The following is a 20,178-nucleotide window of genomic DNA, read 5'->3' on the forward strand; positions in this document are numbered from 1 at the left end:
ACTTCATTATGAAATGGAAAAAAAAAAAAGAGCATCCTAAACACAAAACGGACAGAAGAAAGGAGATAATGAGAGTGGAGATTAATTTAAAAAAAAAAAAAAAACTTTTAAAAAGAATTAACAAAGCTAAAAATGCATTCTCTGAAAGGACAAGTTCCATATGATCTCACTCACATGTGGACCATAAAAAAGTTGATCTCATAATATAAGTTGAGAATAGAATGGTGAATACCAGAGACCAGGGCAAGAGTCGGGGCAGGGATGGACAGAAAAAGGTAGATAAATGGATACTAACTTATAGTTAGATAGGAGTAGAAGTTCTAGTGTGCTACTGCACAATAAGGTAACTATAGATAACAATTATATACTGTATATTTTTAAAAACTAGAAGAATTTTTTCATTACAAAAAAAAAATGATAAATACCTAAGACAGATATGCTTACTGATTTCAACATTGTACAATATATACATGTACCAAAACATCACATAGGTACCCCCCCAAAACGTATAATTTTTATGGATTAATTTAAAAATTAATAGGTAGCTATAATATACATATTAAAAAGCAATATTTACAAAAACATATTCTGCCATCTATCTCTTAGAAGCATATAAACTTTCAGTTAAAAGAACTTGATAAACTGCTTATATATTGGTGAACATATTATTTACCTTTTGTTGATATAGTGAATCAAAGTATAAATAACATCTCGAAGAACAAAGGCCCAAGCTCCTCCTAAGCCACTTTTTATATCTTTTAGTAATAAACTAACAAACAGGTGATATATTTTAAGAACTCTGTGCTTTTTATACACATTATTTGTCTCAGCTGCTTGTTCACATATGGCTAGAAGAATTTTCTGATAGGAATCCTAGAAAATAAATATACACTTAGTAAAACTTTTAAAATCACATATACTCAGTTATAACACATATTTTACAATACCTAAAATAACAATTTAAATTTAGGTTTGATAGTAAATGCAAAAACAGTACATCAAGATAATTACTATCTTAGAAGAAAGCTATTGCCAATTTGTTTAGGATAGTAAATTATAGTGCATTTTTATAAAAACTAAATGTTCTCTTAGTGTCACAAAATTCCAGCCTTACATGTAACAAATTTTAGTTAGTATTGACAAATATATCAATTATAAATTCTGCCAAATGATTGCTTTCCTTTTCAAATTATTCAGATGATTTTTCATTTGCTTACTTTCCTTTATTAATTTATTTATTTTTTGTGGTTGTGGGGCCTTATGCATGTAAAGCAAGCACTCTACCAACCGAGCTATGTCCCCAGCCCAACTTTCCTTTCTTTAAGATGTACTTACACAGATGTTCTAGCTGAATAAAGGAATTCTCTCACTAATTATTAGGGCAGAAATGTATACTTACAGGGTTTTTGGAAAGAATTTCTAAAATGCTCTTAAACTTGGTTTTATGACAGTTGCTGATATAAGCAAATGTTGCTTTAATCACATGTGATGGAAAATAAGGTGGATTAGGAGCAGGATCCAAATCCCTAAAAAAGAGTTAAAGGGGAAAAAAATGCACTCATAATTTTCAAATTATCAAGAAAAAAAGGTTTTGTTGATAAAGCAGTAAACTTCCAAAATAGAAATTTAGGGGGGGTGCCATGGATTGAACCCAAAGTCGCTTTACCACTGAGACTCTCAGTTCTTTCTTGTATTTTATTTAGAGATAGGATCTCTCTGAGTTGTTTAGAGCCTCACTAAGTTGCTGAGGCTGGCTTTAAACTCTTGATCCTCCTGCCTCAGTCTCAGGCTCCTGAGTTTCCCAGGTCACATGTGCCACAGTGATCCACAGAACCTCCAAATTTTAAAACTATTAAAAAAACCTATACTTTTAATAAAATTTTTAAAATGACATAGTTAATAAATATCAGAATATCTAAATGCATTTCACCCTCGGACTTAATCTTAACCAATTTACTTAAAATTATTTGCTTAATCTTTTTTATAATTAATGGCAGCTCCACAAATGAGCTTTAGTGTGACCTCATTTCAGGTTTGAGTTAAAGCTCTACTAGTATTAGAAAAGCAATAGTATTTTAAGCTATGGCAATCTACCAGATAAGCAACATTAATTAGAATGAAATTACATATGTCAAAGTACTTTGCTAGATATTATTACTGTTATGGTTTGGCTCTGGAATGTTCCCCAAAGGCTCACGTGTTGAAGAATTAGTTCCCAATGCAACAAAGTTCAGAGATGGGGTTTGGGGAAGGTAATTGTATCATGAGGGCTCTGACCCCATCAGTGTATTAATAATTTGATGGCATTATTAGGAAGTGGTGAAAACTAAAGGAGGTATACTGAGTTGAAGAAGTGAGTCCTTAAGTATGTACCCTTGGGGACTCTATTCTTGTTCCTGACCCTTTCCTCTCCCCTCTTTGGCACTGTTCTCCGTCTCCTCTCCGTCTCTTTCTCTGTGTCCTGGCTGTCATGAGCTGAGCAGTTTTCTTCTGCTGTGCCCTTCTGACACCATGTTCTGCTTCACTCAGGCCAAAAGCAATGAAGCTAGCCTGAAACAGACTGAAACCTCAAAAAACATGAGCCTTCTTTTCCCTAAGCTGATTTTATCAGGTGTTTGATTTTTCACATTAACTAACATAATTACTATTTTATATGGTTAGCATGGTAGAACATATTAAAAAAAACTAAAGGATATTTTCTTTTTTTGATACTAAGGATTGAACTCAGGGTTAATCACTGAGTAACATCCCATCCCTTTTTAAATTTTTATTTTGGGAAAAGGTCTTGATAAGTTGCTTAGAACCTAAGTTGCTAAGGCTGGCTTTGAACTTGTGATCGTCCTGCCTGAGCCTCCAGAGATGCTGGGTAGGTGTGTGCCACTACACAGTAAAGGGTATTTTCAAGCAGCTTCCAGTCAAGCGAGGAAAACAACTTGAACATTCATATGCAACCAAATGGGTTGAAAACTGCTCAGCTCATGACAGAAAGGATGCAGAGAAAGAGGTGGGGAGGAGAAGGAGAACAGTTCCAAATTAAACGGTGCAGCTAAGGAGTATGATTCTGACAGTCAAGGAGCATGATAATGGAAAGGTGTTCTAGAAAGGCAAGTTATTAATAATAAGAGAAATAGCAAACCCATGGAGAAAAAATTTCAAAACACAACATGTAGCATAATGCTCAAATATTACAGAAAATCGAGAAAAGAAAGTTTATTGGTTCTGCCATCAAAGAGTTCAACTAGAAAGAGTAATAACTATGGGGAAATTACAGTATAAAAGCTCACAGGTAATTCCTTCAAATCAAAGGACCATTTTTAAAGAAACCAATTTTTTAAAAAGAGGACATATCTAAAAACTGAAACAGACATCTGAATTTGTCAATCAATAAAAAAATCGGGGCTGGGATTGTGGCTCAGAGGTAGAGCACTCGCCCACCAAGCATGAGGCATTAGGTTTAATCCTCAACACCACATAAAAATAAAAAATAAAGATACTGTGTCCCCCTATAACTAAAAAATAAATATTAAAAAAAAAAAGCATAAGGAATTTGCAAGTTGTGCCTCATTCTCTAAATTTAAAATGTACATACCCTGAAAAGTCACAGGCATCAGTGCTCTGGCTGGCACCAGAATCTGCTGTTTCATGTAACGACATCAATAATTCCACCACAATCTCTGGTAAATTACTAATAAATAAATGATCAATCTGCAAGGACACAAAATTAATTATATTTAATATTTTTTATCTGTAATATTTAAGACAACACAAAGGGCTTACGTTATTCAAACATATAGCTAACTTATCTTTTTCTTCTATTCAGCCAACCTGAAAACCATGAAATAGAGAAATTCTACCAAATAATGCTTCCTTAATCCAATTCTGTAATTTTAAAGGATTATTTCAACTCGACTTTGAATACAGCATTAAATTCCCCAAACTGGTAATTCTCCTACCAAATTCCCTTCTGATCTATACTATACCTGAATCTGCATTTTTTTAATATTTATTTTTTAGTTGTAGTTGGACACAATACCATTATTTTATTGATTTCTATGTGGTGCTGAGGATCAAACTCTGCATGTGCTAGGCAAGCGCACATGCAGCCCCAACCCCAGCCCCCCTCAATCTGCATTTTACTCTTGATTTATATGAACACTCACAGAACTTTACTGGGAAAATTTTCCAGGGACTATGATAAGGCCAACTTTGTGCCCCAAATGACTTCTCCCCAGAACTCTACATGGGTGATATCCAAATTCTGAGGCTAGCTGCTACCTATAATCCTTTTCATCAATAGTAGACTAAAGCTGGGCATGGTGGAACACACCTGTAATCCCAGCTACTTGGAAGGCTGAAGTAAGTTCAAAGTCAGCCTGGACAACTCAGCAAGAACCTCTCTCAAAAATAAAAATAAAAAGGCAAGAAATAATTAAAATCAGAGCTGAAATTAATGAAATCGAAACAAAAGAAACAATTGAAATGATTGACAAAACTAAAAGTTGGTTCTTTGAAAAAATAAATAAGATTGACAGACCCTTAGACATGCTAATAAAGAGGAGAGAGAAAACCCAAATTACTAGCATACGTGATGAAAAAGGCAATATCACAACAGACACTACAGAAATACAAATGATAATTGGAAATTATTTTAAAAACTTATACTCTAATAAAATCCAAGATAGTGAAGACATCGATAAATTCCTAAAGTCATATGACCTGCCCAGATTGAGTCAGGAAGATATACACAACTTAAATAGACCAATATCAAGTGAATAAATAGAAGAAGCCATCAAAAGATTACCAACCAAGGAAAGCCCAGGACCAGAAGGATATAAAACAGAGTTTTACAAGACCTTTAAAAAAGAACTAATACCAATAGTCTTCAATCTATTTCAGAAAATAGAAAAAGAGGGAGTACTTCCAAATTCATTCTACGAGGCCAATATCACTCTAATTCCAAAACCAGACAAAGACACTGCAAAGAAAGAAAACTTCAGACCAATATCTCTAATGAACATAGACGCAAAAATCCTCAATAAAATTCTGGCAAATTGAATACAAAAACATATCAAAAAGATTGTTCACCATGATCAAGTGGGATTCATCCCAAGGATGCAAGTTTGCTTCAACATATGGAAATAAATAAATGTAACTCATCACATTAACAGACTTAAAGAACCATATGATCACCTCGATAGATGCAAAAAAAAAAAGCATTTGACCAAAATTCAGCACCCCTTTGTGTTCAAAACACTAGAAAAACTAGGGATAACAGGAACATATCTTAACATTGTAAAGGCTATCTATGCAAAGCCTCAGGCCAACATCATTCTAAACGGAGAAAAACTGAAGGCATTCCCTCTAAAATCTGGAACAAGACAAGGATGCCCTCTTTCACCACTTCTATTCAACGTAGTTCTTGAAACACTGGCTAGAGCAATTAGATAGACGAAAGAAATTAAAGGAATAACTATAGGAAAAGGAGAACTTAAACTAGCACTATTTGCAAACAATATGATTCTATACCTAGAAAACCCAAAAAACTCCAACAGAAAACTTCTAGAACTAGTAAATGAATTCAGCAAAGTAGGAGGATATAAAATCAACACCCATAAATCAAAGGCATTTCTGTATATCAGTGACAAATCCTCTGAAAAGGAAATGAGGAAAACTACCCCATTCACAATATCCTCAAAAAAACAAAACAAAACAAAAAAACTTGGGAATCAACTTAACGACAGAGGTGAAAGATCTATACAATGAAAACTGCAGAACCATGAAAAAGAAGACCTTAGAAGATGGAAAGATCTACCTTGCTCCTGGATAGGCAGAATTAATATCATCAAAATGACCATACTAACAAAAGCACTATACAGGTTCAATGTAATTCCAATCAAAATCCCAATGGCATTCTTCATAGACATAGAAAAAGCAATCATGAAATTCATCTGGAAAAAGAAGAGACCCAGAATAGCTAAAGCAATCCTTAGCAGGAAGAGTGAAACAGGTTGTATCTCTTTACCAGACCTTAAAGTATACTACAGAGCAATAGTAACAAAAATGGCATGGTACTAGCACCAAAACAGGATGGTAGACCAACTGGTACAGAATAGAGGACACAGAGACTAACCCATAAAATTACAACTATCTTATATTAGACAAAGGTGCCAAAAACATGCACTGGAGAAAAGATAGCATCTTCAACAAATGGTGCTGGGAAAACTAGAAATCCATATGCAACAAAATGAAATTGAATCCCTCTCTCTCACCATGCACAAAAGTTAACTCAAAATGGATCAAGGATCTAGGAATTAAACCAGAGACTCTGCATCTAATAGAAGAAAAAGTAGACCCTAATCTTCATCACATGGGGCCCTATAGGCCCCATCTTCCTTAATAAGATGCCTATAGCACAAGAATTAAAACTAAGAATCAACAAATGGGATAGATTCAAACTAAAAAGTTTTTTCTCAGCAAAAGAAATAATCTGTGAGGTAAACAGGGAGCCTACAGCTTGGGAGCAAATTTTTACCCCTCACACATCAGATACAGCACTAATCTCTGGGGTATATAAAGAACTCAAAAAGCTAAGCACCAAAACAACAAATAACCCAATCAACAAATGGGCCAAGGACCTAAACAGACACTTCTCAGAAGAGAATATATAATCAATCAACAAATATATGAAAAAATGCTCACCATCTCTAGCAATCAGAGAAATGCAAATCAAAACAACTCTAAGATACCATCTCACTCCAGTCAGAATGGCAGCCATTATGAAGACAAACAATAACAAGTGTTGGTGAGGATGTGGGGACAAAGGTACACTCATACATTGCTGGTGGGACTGCAAATTGGTGCAGCCAATTTGGAAAGCAGTATGGAGATTCCTTGGAAATCTGGGAATGGAATCACCATTTGACCCAGCTATTCCTCTTCTCAGACTATACCCAAAGGACCTAAAACCAGCATACTACAGGGAAACAGCCACATCAATGTTTATAGCAGCATAATTCACAATAGCTAAATTGTGAAGCCAACCTACATGTCCTTCAGCAGATAAATGGATAAAAAAATGTGGTATTTGTACACAATAGAATATCACGCAGCACTTAGAACAAAATCATGGAATTTGCAGTTAAATAAGGGCATTAGAGAAGATTATGCTAAGTGAAGTTAGCCAATCCCAAAAAAAACAAATGCGGAATGTTTTCCCTGATATAAGGAGGGTGACTCAAAGTGGGGTAGGGAGGGAGAGCATGGGAGGAAGATTATTTCTAGATAGGAAAGGGGGGTGGGAGGGAAAGGAAGCAGGAAGGGGAAGAGCAAGAATGGTAGAATGTGATGGTCATCATTATACAAAATACATGTATGAAGATTTGAATTTGGTGTCAACATATACAGAGATATGAAAAATTGTGGTATATATGTGTATTCAGAATTGTTATGCAAAAAAAGAGAGTACATGTATAATGGCATAATTTGGCATGAACATACTTTATATACAGAATTATGAAAAATTGTACTGTATATGGGAAATAATGAGTGTAATGCATTCCACTATTGTCATGTATGTAAACAATAAGAAATAAAAATAAAGAACTGAGGCTATAACTAAGTGGTAGACCACATCTGGGTTCAATACCCAGTACAATTAAAAAAAATGATAATAATAAATAAATCTATTATGTTATACCTCAGTCAATGAATGAACAGATAAGTGCTGACCAAACCTTTTTTGCCTTAAAAAAGTTAATGTTTTAATGTAAGGTGCCTCAAATAATTTTCAAAGTGTATAAATTATTAATTTAATGTTAAATAAAATTGAGATTATCAAGAATTTAACTTATGTCTCTAACCAAAAAAAGCTAATAAATTATTTAATTTTTGCTTTTTTTTCATTCATGTTTTCAATCAAGGTTTAATATAAATATCTTTCACTCCTAAACCTATTCTGATTCTGAAAATGGCTTTTGGTTTGAATACATTAAAAAAAAAAAAAAAGAGCATAACTAGGAGCACTCAGAAGTATAAACTGGAAGAATGAGCAGAAGAAGGTAGAGGCAAAGTATCTCTCCCAAATTACATAACCTCTGGAGTGCCAACATTCTGTTCCAACCCGCTTTTTCTTACCATCAAGGAAAAAAAAAAAAAAAAAAGACAAAAATTCTACCTTCATAGTGTTTATATTACAGTGGAAAAGACTGAAAATAAACAATGAACATAATCCAAAGTATATAATATGTTAGAAGAGAAAAATTGTCAAGAAAAAATAAAAACCGGGGTATGGAACTTGGTATGGTACTTTTCCTTTAAAAGTAAAACAACTTGAGACTAAAGAGGCACTGAAGATTTTCTATATACTGTTCAGAATTACTTGAATTTATCAACTAGCTCGCATTCATGCATTACTGTCAATTAAATTTTTAAAAGGCAGAAGCAGTTAAATTATTTTTCTTATTGAAAGCCTGGTTTCTTTTTCTTTTTCTCTTTTTTTCTGATTAAAAACATTTTCACTTATTTAAAGGCTAATCAAAAGGAGAGATCACCATACAACAAAACAAAACAAATTCATGGGTCAGCTAAATAGTAATCATAAGCTAAATTTAACTTATAAATAATGAATACATACATAGCCTTAAATTTTAAAGTTTACATCTGACATCAATTAAGAAACAAAAGGTAAAAGTTGAAGCCATACCTGTTTTCCCAATAGGTTTTCCCCTTTAAGCGTATCATAGACCTTGGTAGCATTCTCTCTTTGTTGTGCCATCCTACTGTCTCCTACACTCTCATAAGCAAAATAAGGAAGAATATTTACAAGAATCTTTGGGAAGCAGTCTATCAGAAGACTTTTCCAATCCTCTTGAATCTGATTAGCAATGGACTTAACCTCATCAAAACAACTTCTAATCACCAGATGTGGAATCAAAACCTTATAACAAGATCTAAAAACATAAAATTTAAAATATAGGTTATATATCTTTTCAAAGTCCTTAAAATAATAATGGGCTTTAATACACTCAGCATTAGGGCATCCCTTTACATCATTAAGCATTTCTACTTAAAATTTTATAAAAGGAGAAATAAAGTTAAGTAAATTACAAAGCCACATAAAGAAACAGAGCTTAGCTTACACCACCCTAGTTCTGTGATCAAAAATGTGGGACTTTATATATATATTTCTTATATATAATCAACTTAATGCAAAATTATTATGAAAATGAAATGTGAAAGCAATTTATGAATTCAAAGAACAGATGTAAAATATTGTTATCACCAAAAGATATGAATGATAAGGACCACTAAATTTACTACTGTCTGAATATCCTTCTTAAAGGCAACTATCTACATACAAAAAGCTCTATTAGAGACCTCTATTAGCACAGAGCATGTTCAATAAATATGAGATGCCATCCCATAATCCTGATGCTTAAATATTACTTTTCAGTTGTATCAAACCTCTTCATTTTCAAAAATTTCTGTTAGAAGTAGTAAAATGAATTCTTTCACATTAAACTTCTAAATCTAATAGGTAACAATGATTAAATAGTCTATTGTCAAACAACAGAAAAGAAAATCAAGGCTGAAATAATCAGCCACTAATAATTTATCTTTGATCTTTTTCCAAATGCAATATTATCAAGTATTAAAGCCAAAAAGGACTTTTAGGGTTTCCTTGTTTAACTCCTGTAGAGATTAAAAAACCAAAGCACAGAAGTTATTTACACAACTTACTCAAAGTTACACAGTTGGTTACTGGCCCAGACAGAACCAGATTAAAAAGTCTGGTTTCTTGTGTCACTGGATTTAGAATCTGATTCTAGGAATTCACATAATGAGCTTTAATACATTTTCAAACAAGTTGTCTCAATTTTCAAACTATGCAGCCTCCTACCATTGTCTGTAGAACTATAGGAAGTGGAGGACAGGGGAACTGCCAAACCCTGTTGCCTAACTTTCAACATATTTCTCATATGCCATACATAAACCTACCTATAGAAATCTTCAACATTTGTGTAGTTCAATAAAATAAAAGGAAAAGAAGATAAGCTATATTCAGTGTCTTGAAGATTTAGCCATTCCAAAACCAGGTAATCTAAATGAGAAGCCATGAAGTCTTCCAAATTTCTATATCCAAAAGTTTCAGAAACTTTCTCCAAAACCTATACAAACCCAAAAAGAAAATGAATAAAAATATAAAAATGTTATAATTGACAACATATCAAAGGAAGTTCTAAGGTAAAATTATTCTGTCTTAAATCCAAATTTATAAAAATCTAAACATTATATACCACTTATAATAATTGTAAAGTATAATGGTATACTTAAAAAAAAAAGAACTTAACACTGAGAGGTAAAAGGTTGATTCATCTAAGACTGATTGCCTATAGGAAAGTCTACTATAAAACTCCATGGAAACCATGGTGGTAGAATGAGAAAATGTGTATCGGTCCATATTTATCAAATAAAAATCTGCAACAGGAAGGATGAGAACTGCTAAACCATTCTGAGGTAGTAGAACAGGGAAGGGAGCCACATTCTATAATACTAAACTGATCTGAGTGCAAGGTTTGGATACAGTCCTCTTTTCCTAATCTTGTAACCTAAAAGCCCCAGAGTCTTAGCATTTGACTTCTGGCCTTGTCAGATCCCAATGTGTTGTCCCAGAATCTACCATGCAAAACCAACTGATACTGCTCCTATCTCCACGTATTTCCCTCAATGAGTGCTACTCCAGAGTGCCTAATCTTGCAGTGATGGGTCATTCACCTTTTGGTTCAGTGAGTACCTCACAAAATGCTCTTAAACTAAGTGTAAGAAATCACACTGCATACAAATGAGAATACCATTTAAAAAGCTATTAAACTGCTTTCTAACACACCCAACTGAAAAAATAAAATTGTTTCCAACTCTTAAATAAGGGCCACTTTAAAAATCCAATTTTAACCTTTTTAATTTAAGGTTATCCAGGAGAATAGGAATGCAGCTCAATTGTAGAGCACTTGCCTAACATGTGAAGTCCTAGGTTTGATCCCTAGCACCATAAAAAGCAACAACAAAATTATACAAGAAAGAGTACAATAAAAATATCCAGACACACATACCTTTTTCACAAGGTGAGGTTCTAATCCATTCTCTTTCACAGATTTGCAAAGGGCAAACAAAGCCTGTTTTTCACAGATAGGGCTACAGTATAAAACCGCAGCTATCATCATCAGTAAAACAGATTTTCTATTATAAATCTCATCTAAAAGTTCAGTGTTCTCAGCACTGTGGGACTGCCAAAGAATCATAAAGACAATATTATAAATATTTAAACATTACAAATCAATCAACCAGGCTAAAATCAAAGTACTCCATGACATCATCCAAACAGCTTATGAATTTACAATTCTAAAGTGATGGGGTAAAGAGCAGAGATTTAAGAAAATGTGTTTCTACAGTGAGGAAGACTGCTCTTCCTAAGATCTTATGGAGAATATTAACAAAGAAAACAATGTTTCCTTGAGGTATAAAGTAATTTTTGAAAAATGGCAAAAAGAAGGTGAGAGACATTAGAAGCTCTTTTTCAACCACCAAGTTTTACTCTTAGGTTGATTTTTATCCTTCTAATACCTTAATATCAGCATTTTACACTTTTAAAAATACTGCTACCTATATTATCAAAGGGAACAATAAAATCATGCAACTAGATAGAATGACATATGCTTTTAATTTAATTTTCAATTACTATAAAATCTCAACAGGCACATATATATTATTTACTAGTTAAATCTGGTATAAGTTTCTCTTCATATTTAGAAAATCTGCTGATCATAGTTCTATATTTTGGTACAAGAATAACTAAGAATCTAATTCCTCTACTAAACAGCAATCACTGACATGTTTGAAAATAGCAATGAACTTTCCACTAAGTCAAGACACAAACCTGTATACTCCCTATTTGAATCAAATGTATGATATGTCAAAATCATTGTATTGTCTTGAGTAACTAATTAAAAAAAACTACACTAAGATTTCATCTCACTCCAGTCAGAAAAAAATAAATAAATAAATCTATTTTTAGGGTTGGGAGTAGCTCAGTGCTAGAGTGCTTGTCCAGCTATCATGAATAAGAACCAAGGATTTGAAAAGAAATTCTACTGTTAGAACCAAACCCAAAATTTTAGCAGTCCTTTAAAAAGTACAGAAGATCTAAGTTCTTCCATAAACTTTGTTCAAGATTATGCTTTTTATTAATGAAGTGTAAGAGAATTTGGTTGTTTTTAACAATTATCACAATTCATATTGTTATCTTCAGATATAAAACTTCTTAGGTCTGTTAATGTAGAGGAAGAGAATAAAAGGTGGGCAGGGGAGATACTGGGAAATGAAATAAATCAATTATGTTATATACATGTAAAAATATGCCAAAATGAAACCAATATTTTGTATAATTAATATGCACCAATTTAAAAATTCTTGATTTTTTTCTAAAACCTGGTACTGGGGATCAAACCCTAGGCCTCACACATGCTAGGCAAGCATTCTACCACTGGAGTTCACGTCTAGTCTAGGTCTCTTTATAAATGAACTATCAGATCAGTATTTTCCTAATAATGGACTAATTTAAAATGTACAGTATATGTTATCTCTATTTAGTTTTACACTATCTATACTCATTTTTCCAATCTACTGAAATCCTTTTCTGAATTCATATTCTTTAATTCAACTATCCATTTCAGTTTCCTATTATCACAAACTTGATAGTCTTTTAGTTAACCACCTTAAGTCCTTTTCAGAAACAAATCAGGGCAAAAATAAATGAATAAGTATGATCATTAAGATAATTTTTACCATTTTAAGAAAAGTGTTCTACAGAGAAATGTGAAAATCAAAGGTTTCACTAAAAAAGAGCTAATTTCGATTTTGTGTTAGAATAATACTCTCTTAATTAATTCTTAACCAGATCTTACACAAAAGAGTTTCTTAAATCAGAAAAAAAACCAAGGAAGTCACTTAAACTCTCATTAAAAGTTGGTTAAATTTTATTTTTCCCCACAAAAACACTACGGATAAGCTGAAACAAAAGAAACTATAATTATTTGACTCATTGTGGCATGTAAATAATTTCATTAAAATCACATTTGTCTTATAAGCTTTATGTTATAAACTACTGGACACAAACTGTCTTGTGCCAAACTTGGTAAAGTAATATGTAGGATATTCACAGAAAGTATGAGATAATAGCAAATATATTACTAAAATTACCACTTCTCTCAGTCCTTCTTGAGCTTTCAGATATGCATTTTCAAAAGCTGTCTGCTGAAGCTTGTATGGAAGTGCTGTCAATAACCTGGAACAATCTCCTCCTTTCATATCCTGAAATAATCTTATTAAAAAAAATACAAAACTGAAATAATTCTTAAAATTTCAAACACTACTTTACAAAGCATATTATAAAACAAAAACAAATCACTCAGTGATATAAACATTCTAGTACTTTCTTCAAGATTAAATCTGAGGAGCCAGGCACAGTGGCATATACCTATAATCCCAGGGGCTCGGGAGGCAGAGGAAGTCGGATGGAGAGTTCAAAGCCAGCTTTGGCAACTTAGTAAGGCCCTAAGCAACTCAGAGAGACCCTATCTCTCTATAAAATTTGGTCTGGAAATGTTGCTCAATGGTTAAGCACCTTTGGGTTCAATCTCCAGTACCAAAAAAAAAAAAAAAAGCTTAAATCCGAGTCCATTTAAAGAGGTTTGATCATCTGCTTAGTATTAAGACCTTGAATACATAATCCACTGTCTCCTAATGAGTAAAGAGGGTCCCAAAATATCTTTTAACTACTGCCCAAATTTGAACACTGAACTCAAACAGCCACAGAAGATAACTGTTCTCTTATCAAACACCAACCAGAAGAATCTATAAATTCCTGAGTAAACCTGCTCTAATATTTAATCATCCTGAAAGTGGGTAATTTAATACCCTAATGTTCCATTTAAAGTTCACTTTATGTGAGAGAGAAAAGTTGATTAGTGCCTTAAGCCAACATCCACATGGTTAAGACAACGTTTTAATCAACTTTGTCCCTTACACTTTTTAGTAATTTTTGGTATTTCTGATTCCTCCAGTTTCTCTATCCTCTCTCAAAACAGCCCAACATTAAATATCTAACAAGTGAAAAACTCAAAATCAACAAATGCTTCTTTCATGTCATTACTGAATTTCTACTTTTTAATCTAAGAGATTTTTGTTTTCCATGCCACTACTGCACTGCTATATTACATTTAACATATGGTTCTATGTAACCCCAGACCTTTAACTTCAATACATAAATTTTCTACCCTTTACCAATAAAATGCAATAAAGATTTTAAGTACTATACACATTCACTAGTAATCCTTACAACACTCTACAGTCTTACTAAAAAGAGTTCAAAAACTGAGGAATTAGACACAGAATCTAGTTGATAAAAACAGTACTGTCAGCATATTCGGATTCTGGATACCTTACTTCAAATACTTGTTATGTTATTGCTAGAGCAATTTCTTTAAGGTAATTTTCAATTATTGATCACTTACTTCTGAATAGTTAAATAACTCAAATGACTTTCAGCTTGATTTACCTAAAGCAGCATGTCATTTCTTTTTCAAATACTTTCATTTATTTTACCAATTGTTACCAACTTTCCACATGCAGATATTGTTTCAGATGCTAAAGTACAGCAATGAATAGAACAGACAAAAATCAATGCCTTCTAGGAGTTTATACCCTAGTGGAATAGGGAAATGTATTGAAACATTATTTCAAGTGGTGACAAATTTTATAGAGAAAAATAAAGCAGGAAAGTGCTTTCTTTATAGGGATTGCAACAAGAGGCATTTATAGGTAGGTTGCAATTTAGAGTTTTAAAATCCCATGCAGTCCTTAGGAAATTAATATTTGTTTATCCAAGTACTCAAACATATCAGATCCCTCTAATAAAATCATTTCAGGGCCAAACTGTATGTACACCCCCAAAATATATAATTGTAATTAGAACAATGTGAAATATACTATCATTTTATAAACTCACATAAAATCTTGGTAACATACATTCTATACTTCTCATAAGTGGTAGTATATACACTTCACTCAAGTCAATGGCTTATGTTAGTGAGCTACTTTATCTCTCTAAGCCAGAGTTTTCATTTTTAAATCAGAGAAAATAATAGTATCTAAATGATAGAACTGTCATTATTTTCTCTATAGAGTTTAAGAGAAAATACAAAGGGTGGGCACACAGGATCTTATACTCAGAAGTGAACTGTGACTGTACTGGACTTTGCATTGCTAACTGCAGCATTCAAAACACTTCAGGAAAACCTAATCATTACCTATTAATTGACTCTGCAGCCAACATGCGAACTTGGTGATGTTCATCAGCAAGAAATTGTGGAAATACTTCATTTACAGGGAAGTCTTTTCCCATTACATTAAGAATAGCCCATTTTGAATAAGGATCAGCCTATTCAAGTGGGAAGAGAGAAACTAAGGTTAAATATGAAACATTAAAGAGAAAAATCACTAACAGAAATGAAGTCTGGGGCTGGGACTGTCGCTCAGTGGCAGAGCACTTGCCTAGCACATGTGAGGCATGGGTTCAATCCTTAGCACCACATAAAAATAAAAACAAATAAAGCCATTCTTAAAAAAAAAAAAAAAAAGAAAGAAAAGAAAAAAGGAAAAGCCATTCTACCCATCTATAAATGCAAAAAATTTTTAAAAAAGGAAATGAAGTCTGATTTAAAATTTTAATGGTGATCTTACTAATAATATGAAATAGCTCACCTCAAGCAGAGTTTTAAGGCACTTCACAAGTGCCATCCTTACAGAGAATGTACACTTCTTTTCCTTTGTTAGATGCCTAAAATAAAGTAAAATTTTCCATGTCAAATAACCATTTCAATAAAAGCAGTCGGAAAAATCACTAGATATTAAGGTTATTATAGGTCACTTCCAAAATTTCTTTCTTTGTTACTTAATTCTCATTACACGGAACATGCTAAAGTACTTGCCTTTCCAAAAATTCTAGCTAAAAGAAATCAATTTGAAAATGAATTTGTTTTAGTGTATATTATTTGTCTTATACAATTATGTCTCAATTTGGAGCTATCATACTTGAGTTAACCACATTATAAACTTTATAAACAGTTTGTTTATAAATAGTTTTTAAATTTTCATTTTTGATTTTTATATCAGAGATTTCAAAACCATATTCTACAATAATTAGGAAGCCCTTATCAAATAGTCTCAGGGCTTTAAGTTATATATATGTGCTTTGCTATAAACTTCATGGTGTTATCTCAGACCATTACAATATGCATGAAATAACCAGTTGACAAGGCAAATTGCTACACTTTGGGAAAATGAATAATTCAATTCATTTAAGTTCACTGCATTTTCTTTATTCACCAAACTCGTCAATCTATTAAATAATTCTAAATTTGCAGAGAAATATGCTCAATGTTTAGAAAGTCAAGTTCTATGAAGAAAAAGAAATGTTCTTTAAGAAATTAAGGGGGTAAACACAAATTACATTCTTTTTTACTAAAAGATAAACATAATCACAGAGAATCAGAAGAAATCACTAATGTAGAAATTCTAAGTTTGAATTTGAATCCAGAGGAAGCAAAAGAAAATCAACAAATCTACAAAACAGATTACACCTACCAAAATGCTCCAATCACTGTAAGGAACTGTCCTTGTGCATCCCTTGTGTGCTCAGTGTCCATATTGCCTTGACTTAGGTTTGTCACAATAGGAAGGACATGGTTTAAAATTGTTTTACAAACATCTTGGTCACGACGATGCAAAGAACACACACTGCTGTGGTGGAAAAAAAGAATTCCCTTTATAAGTTTAGCAGAACCCAATAAATTTAAGGTGGACATAACATGTGGTTTTAATGTCTTACGATAGTGGCTTCAGAAGTTCAACAACATCTTCCATTGGCAAAGGATGTTCTTTTCCAGGAAGTTCCTTTAAAAGCACTAGGTACTAAAATGGTATAGGGGGAAAAAATAGCTTTTTTATCATCTTTAAAAAGCATAAATATACACACATACACACAGTTTAAATATAAATTCATTTGCACATGTACACCTGCAAAGCTGTAAATATTTTTAATAGGGCATATAAGAAAAAAGGGTTCAAATAGGATTCTCTTATCAAATAGGGTTCAAATTCATGGTGTATGCATATATGTAACTAACAACAGTAAATCAAATTACTCTGTAGAACTCAAAATGAAAAAAATTAAAAACATAAATCCTAGAGAACAACATTAATTTGTATATTATAAAAACCTGGCTTTATATTCTGGGGCCCTTGAACCCTCACCCATAAAATGGACACATATTACTTAAAACAGCCAGACAACTGTGAGGTTTAGAGAAAACAACCATAAAGGTGTGGCCTTTATACTGGGAATTCAATAATTAATCATTATTATCATTGTTGCAATTAAGATATTAAAGCAAGAGCCTGAAACTATATTATGTCCCTATACTCCCAAAATAATGGTTGGTGTAAGAGTAAAATGGTTAAAAATTATTCAATTAATAAATTTTGGAAAGCAGAGATAATTATGTACAGGAAAGAAGTACCCTGATCTACCTTCCTATATGGCAACCATGTATGGGTCTACATGGTAGCATGGATACAAAGGGCTGGGTAACAACTACTAGTTAGAATGGCAGTAATGAAACCAAGCATACACCTGTAATCACAGTTACGCAGGATGCTGAGAGAACAGTATCTCAAATTCAAAACCAGCCTCAGCAACTTAGGCCCTAAGCAACTTAGGTAGACTCTTTCTCAAAATAAAAAATAAAAAGCTGGGGATATAGCTCAGTTGCAAAGCACCTCTGGGTTCAATCCTCAGTACCAAAGGATTGATAGTGATAACTAGGCAACCAGTTTTTGAGAGCTGCCAAACATTTCCTATATACACTAGAAAAATCTTAAGAGATTTTTTTTTCTCTTTATCATCTGTATATAGAAAAATATTTCTTATCTCTTGGCAGATATTAACAAAGAAAATAAAATGATCCTTTTCTTTTTAATTTTCTGATGGTACTAGTATTTAATCAAGGGGTACTCTACCACCGAGGTACATTCCCAGCCCATTTTTTAAAAATTTGAGACAAGGTCTTGGTAAACTGACCAAGTTAGCCTTGAAACTGGATCCTCCTGCCTCAGCCTCCCAAGCAGCTGGGATTACAGGTATGCAGTACCATACTGGCCCTTTTCAATATTTAAATGAGAGTTGTATGTGACGGTACTATCTTGAAATGACTTTAAACATCAAAGCGTCAAGAAAAGCATGTAACCCTTTCCTTGGTCAAGGAAATAGGAAACTAATAAATACAATTATGTGTGTGTGTAATCTCGTCTCAAGCCAATCCTGTAGGGAGTTCGGCAGGGTCAAACCAGGGACTCCAACAAGACACAACCAAATCTGTTTGCTAGGGCTAGAGGTTCAATGTGCATGTTCATTAAGGATAAGAACATGGTCAAGATTCCATCAGGGACTCAATATGCATGTCTGACATAATGAGGGACTCATCAGGTGTGTTTGTCAAACTTATAATAACTGAAGACATAACCTGGGGACCCAACCAACAGCTACTCTGTGTTAAGGGTTCTACCCAAATGTTCACAAAAACTGGGTTTAAGGAAATGGTCCACATGGTCAGGAAATTAGTTACAAATAAGGTCACTCAATAAACTACTAAATGTATATGGGAAGCCAGGACTTTTTACTGCCAGAAAAGGGTACTACAAATTTGGACTAAGAAAAATAAACAAACCCTATAATGATGAACTAGAATACAGAGATTCATCAATAATATCAGGTCAAAGGTAAAATGCAAACTTCAAACATAATGTTATGTGCTATTTTTACAGTCAGCTTCAGATTCATTTAAGTTTTCAAAGGCACTATGTGATTCTTACACGTCAGGTTACTGTATTAGTCAGCAATACCAGATTGAACTGAAGAGCTTCTTTGTACTACTTGACTCACCATGTGGAGATGAAGAGATTTAGTAGGATCTAGTATGCTAGAATCAATTAGCATTAACAATTTTCTCCTTATATCAGCTGCTCTAAATGAAACAGGATTGGCTTGAGACGAGGTTACACACATACACAAGAACTTGAGCATGTCTAAAAGAAGTAGATCTTGCTTTGACAGATATTCTTCAGCTAACGGATTCATGGCACCTAAAAAACAAAAAAGCAAACAAAATTCCTTCACTCTAAGAGGCACATTAGTCACATACTTTGAGTACTAATTCAAACATCCAACTTCCCAGTGTGCAAATAATCTATCGTGGGATTTTACTTCTTTATTTTAAATTCTTCCCATGAAGAACAAAACAGGAAACTAATAAATACAACTAAAATCAGAAAAACCAAAAAGTATAAAGGAACAATCTTAACAGACTCAAAGAAAAAATAAAAGCATAAAGTTGATACCAGTGAGACCTTTTCTAATGCCAAATTATTATAAAGAGGTAAAAGAAATCCAAAGCAGTAAAGATGTATTTACCAATAGTACTTTGGCTCTCCCCAGAATCACTTGCATCACTCACACTATCAACAGGGTAATCTTTAAAAAGATCCATGGAAGACAAATCCTCTACCTCCTTTAGATTTTCATCAGTATCATCATTCATTGAGTCTACTTCTCCATGGTCAAGTGGCTTTCTGATAAAGGATGCCTTCAAACAAGAGAAATAAAGATATTCAAGTTGGCTTCTTTCAGAATCATGGTGTAGTTAAAATTCACCCGATTGAAAATTCACAGGAAGATGGGTATACAAACTATGTCTAGATAACAGAATAATACATAAATTTTTAAAATAATTTATTACATTAAGTCCTACAATTCCATTGTATTTGAATACCATATCACCACTTTGTACCCCATAAATAACTATAACTAAAATTTAAATACATAAAAATGAAATTTAAAGAAGTTTTATGTAATTCCCGAAATTAATGGGGATGTGGGGAAAAAACATAAACTGTTACGACTTTTGGAGGACACTGACAACATCCTTCGAAAAGTAAAATTCAGCCAGGCGCAGTGGCACATGCCTGTAATGCCAGCAGCCTGGGAGGCTAAGATAGGAGGATCAAGAG

The 20,178-nt window shown here is 33.1% G+C and overlaps 1 protein-coding gene across 1 annotated transcript in view; it reads right to left on the reverse strand.

The window, feature by feature from the left end:
• Nucleotides 1-20,178, reverse strand: part of Atm (ATM serine/threonine kinase) — a 157,510-nt gene that overhangs the window by 96,733 nt on the left and 40,599 nt on the right. Inside the window, exons 17-29 of the mRNA XM_076846443.2 lie at nt 19,583-19,754; nt 19,055-19,254; nt 16,943-17,025; nt 16,699-16,854; nt 15,817-15,892; nt 15,363-15,493; nt 13,255-13,375; nt 11,109-11,282; nt 9,997-10,166; nt 8,702-8,948; nt 3,590-3,705; nt 1,400-1,526; nt 674-873 (exon numbers count right to left, since the gene is read on the reverse strand). Coding sequence (XP_076702558.2) covers nt 674-873; nt 1,400-1,526; nt 3,590-3,705; nt 8,702-8,948; nt 9,997-10,166; nt 11,109-11,282; nt 13,255-13,375; nt 15,363-15,493; nt 15,817-15,892; nt 16,699-16,854; nt 16,943-17,025; nt 19,055-19,254; nt 19,583-19,754 — 1,973 coding nt within the window. The remainder of the gene's footprint in view (nt 1-673; nt 874-1,399; nt 1,527-3,589; nt 3,706-8,701; nt 8,949-9,996; nt 10,167-11,108; nt 11,283-13,254; nt 13,376-15,362; nt 15,494-15,816; nt 15,893-16,698; nt 16,855-16,942; nt 17,026-19,054; nt 19,255-19,582; nt 19,755-20,178) is intronic.

This window comes from Callospermophilus lateralis, chromosome 2 (genome assembly GCF_048772815.1).
Source record: "Callospermophilus lateralis isolate mCalLat2 chromosome 2, mCalLat2.hap1, whole genome shotgun sequence".
NCBI lineage: Eukaryota > Metazoa > Chordata > Mammalia > Rodentia > Sciuridae > Callospermophilus > Callospermophilus lateralis.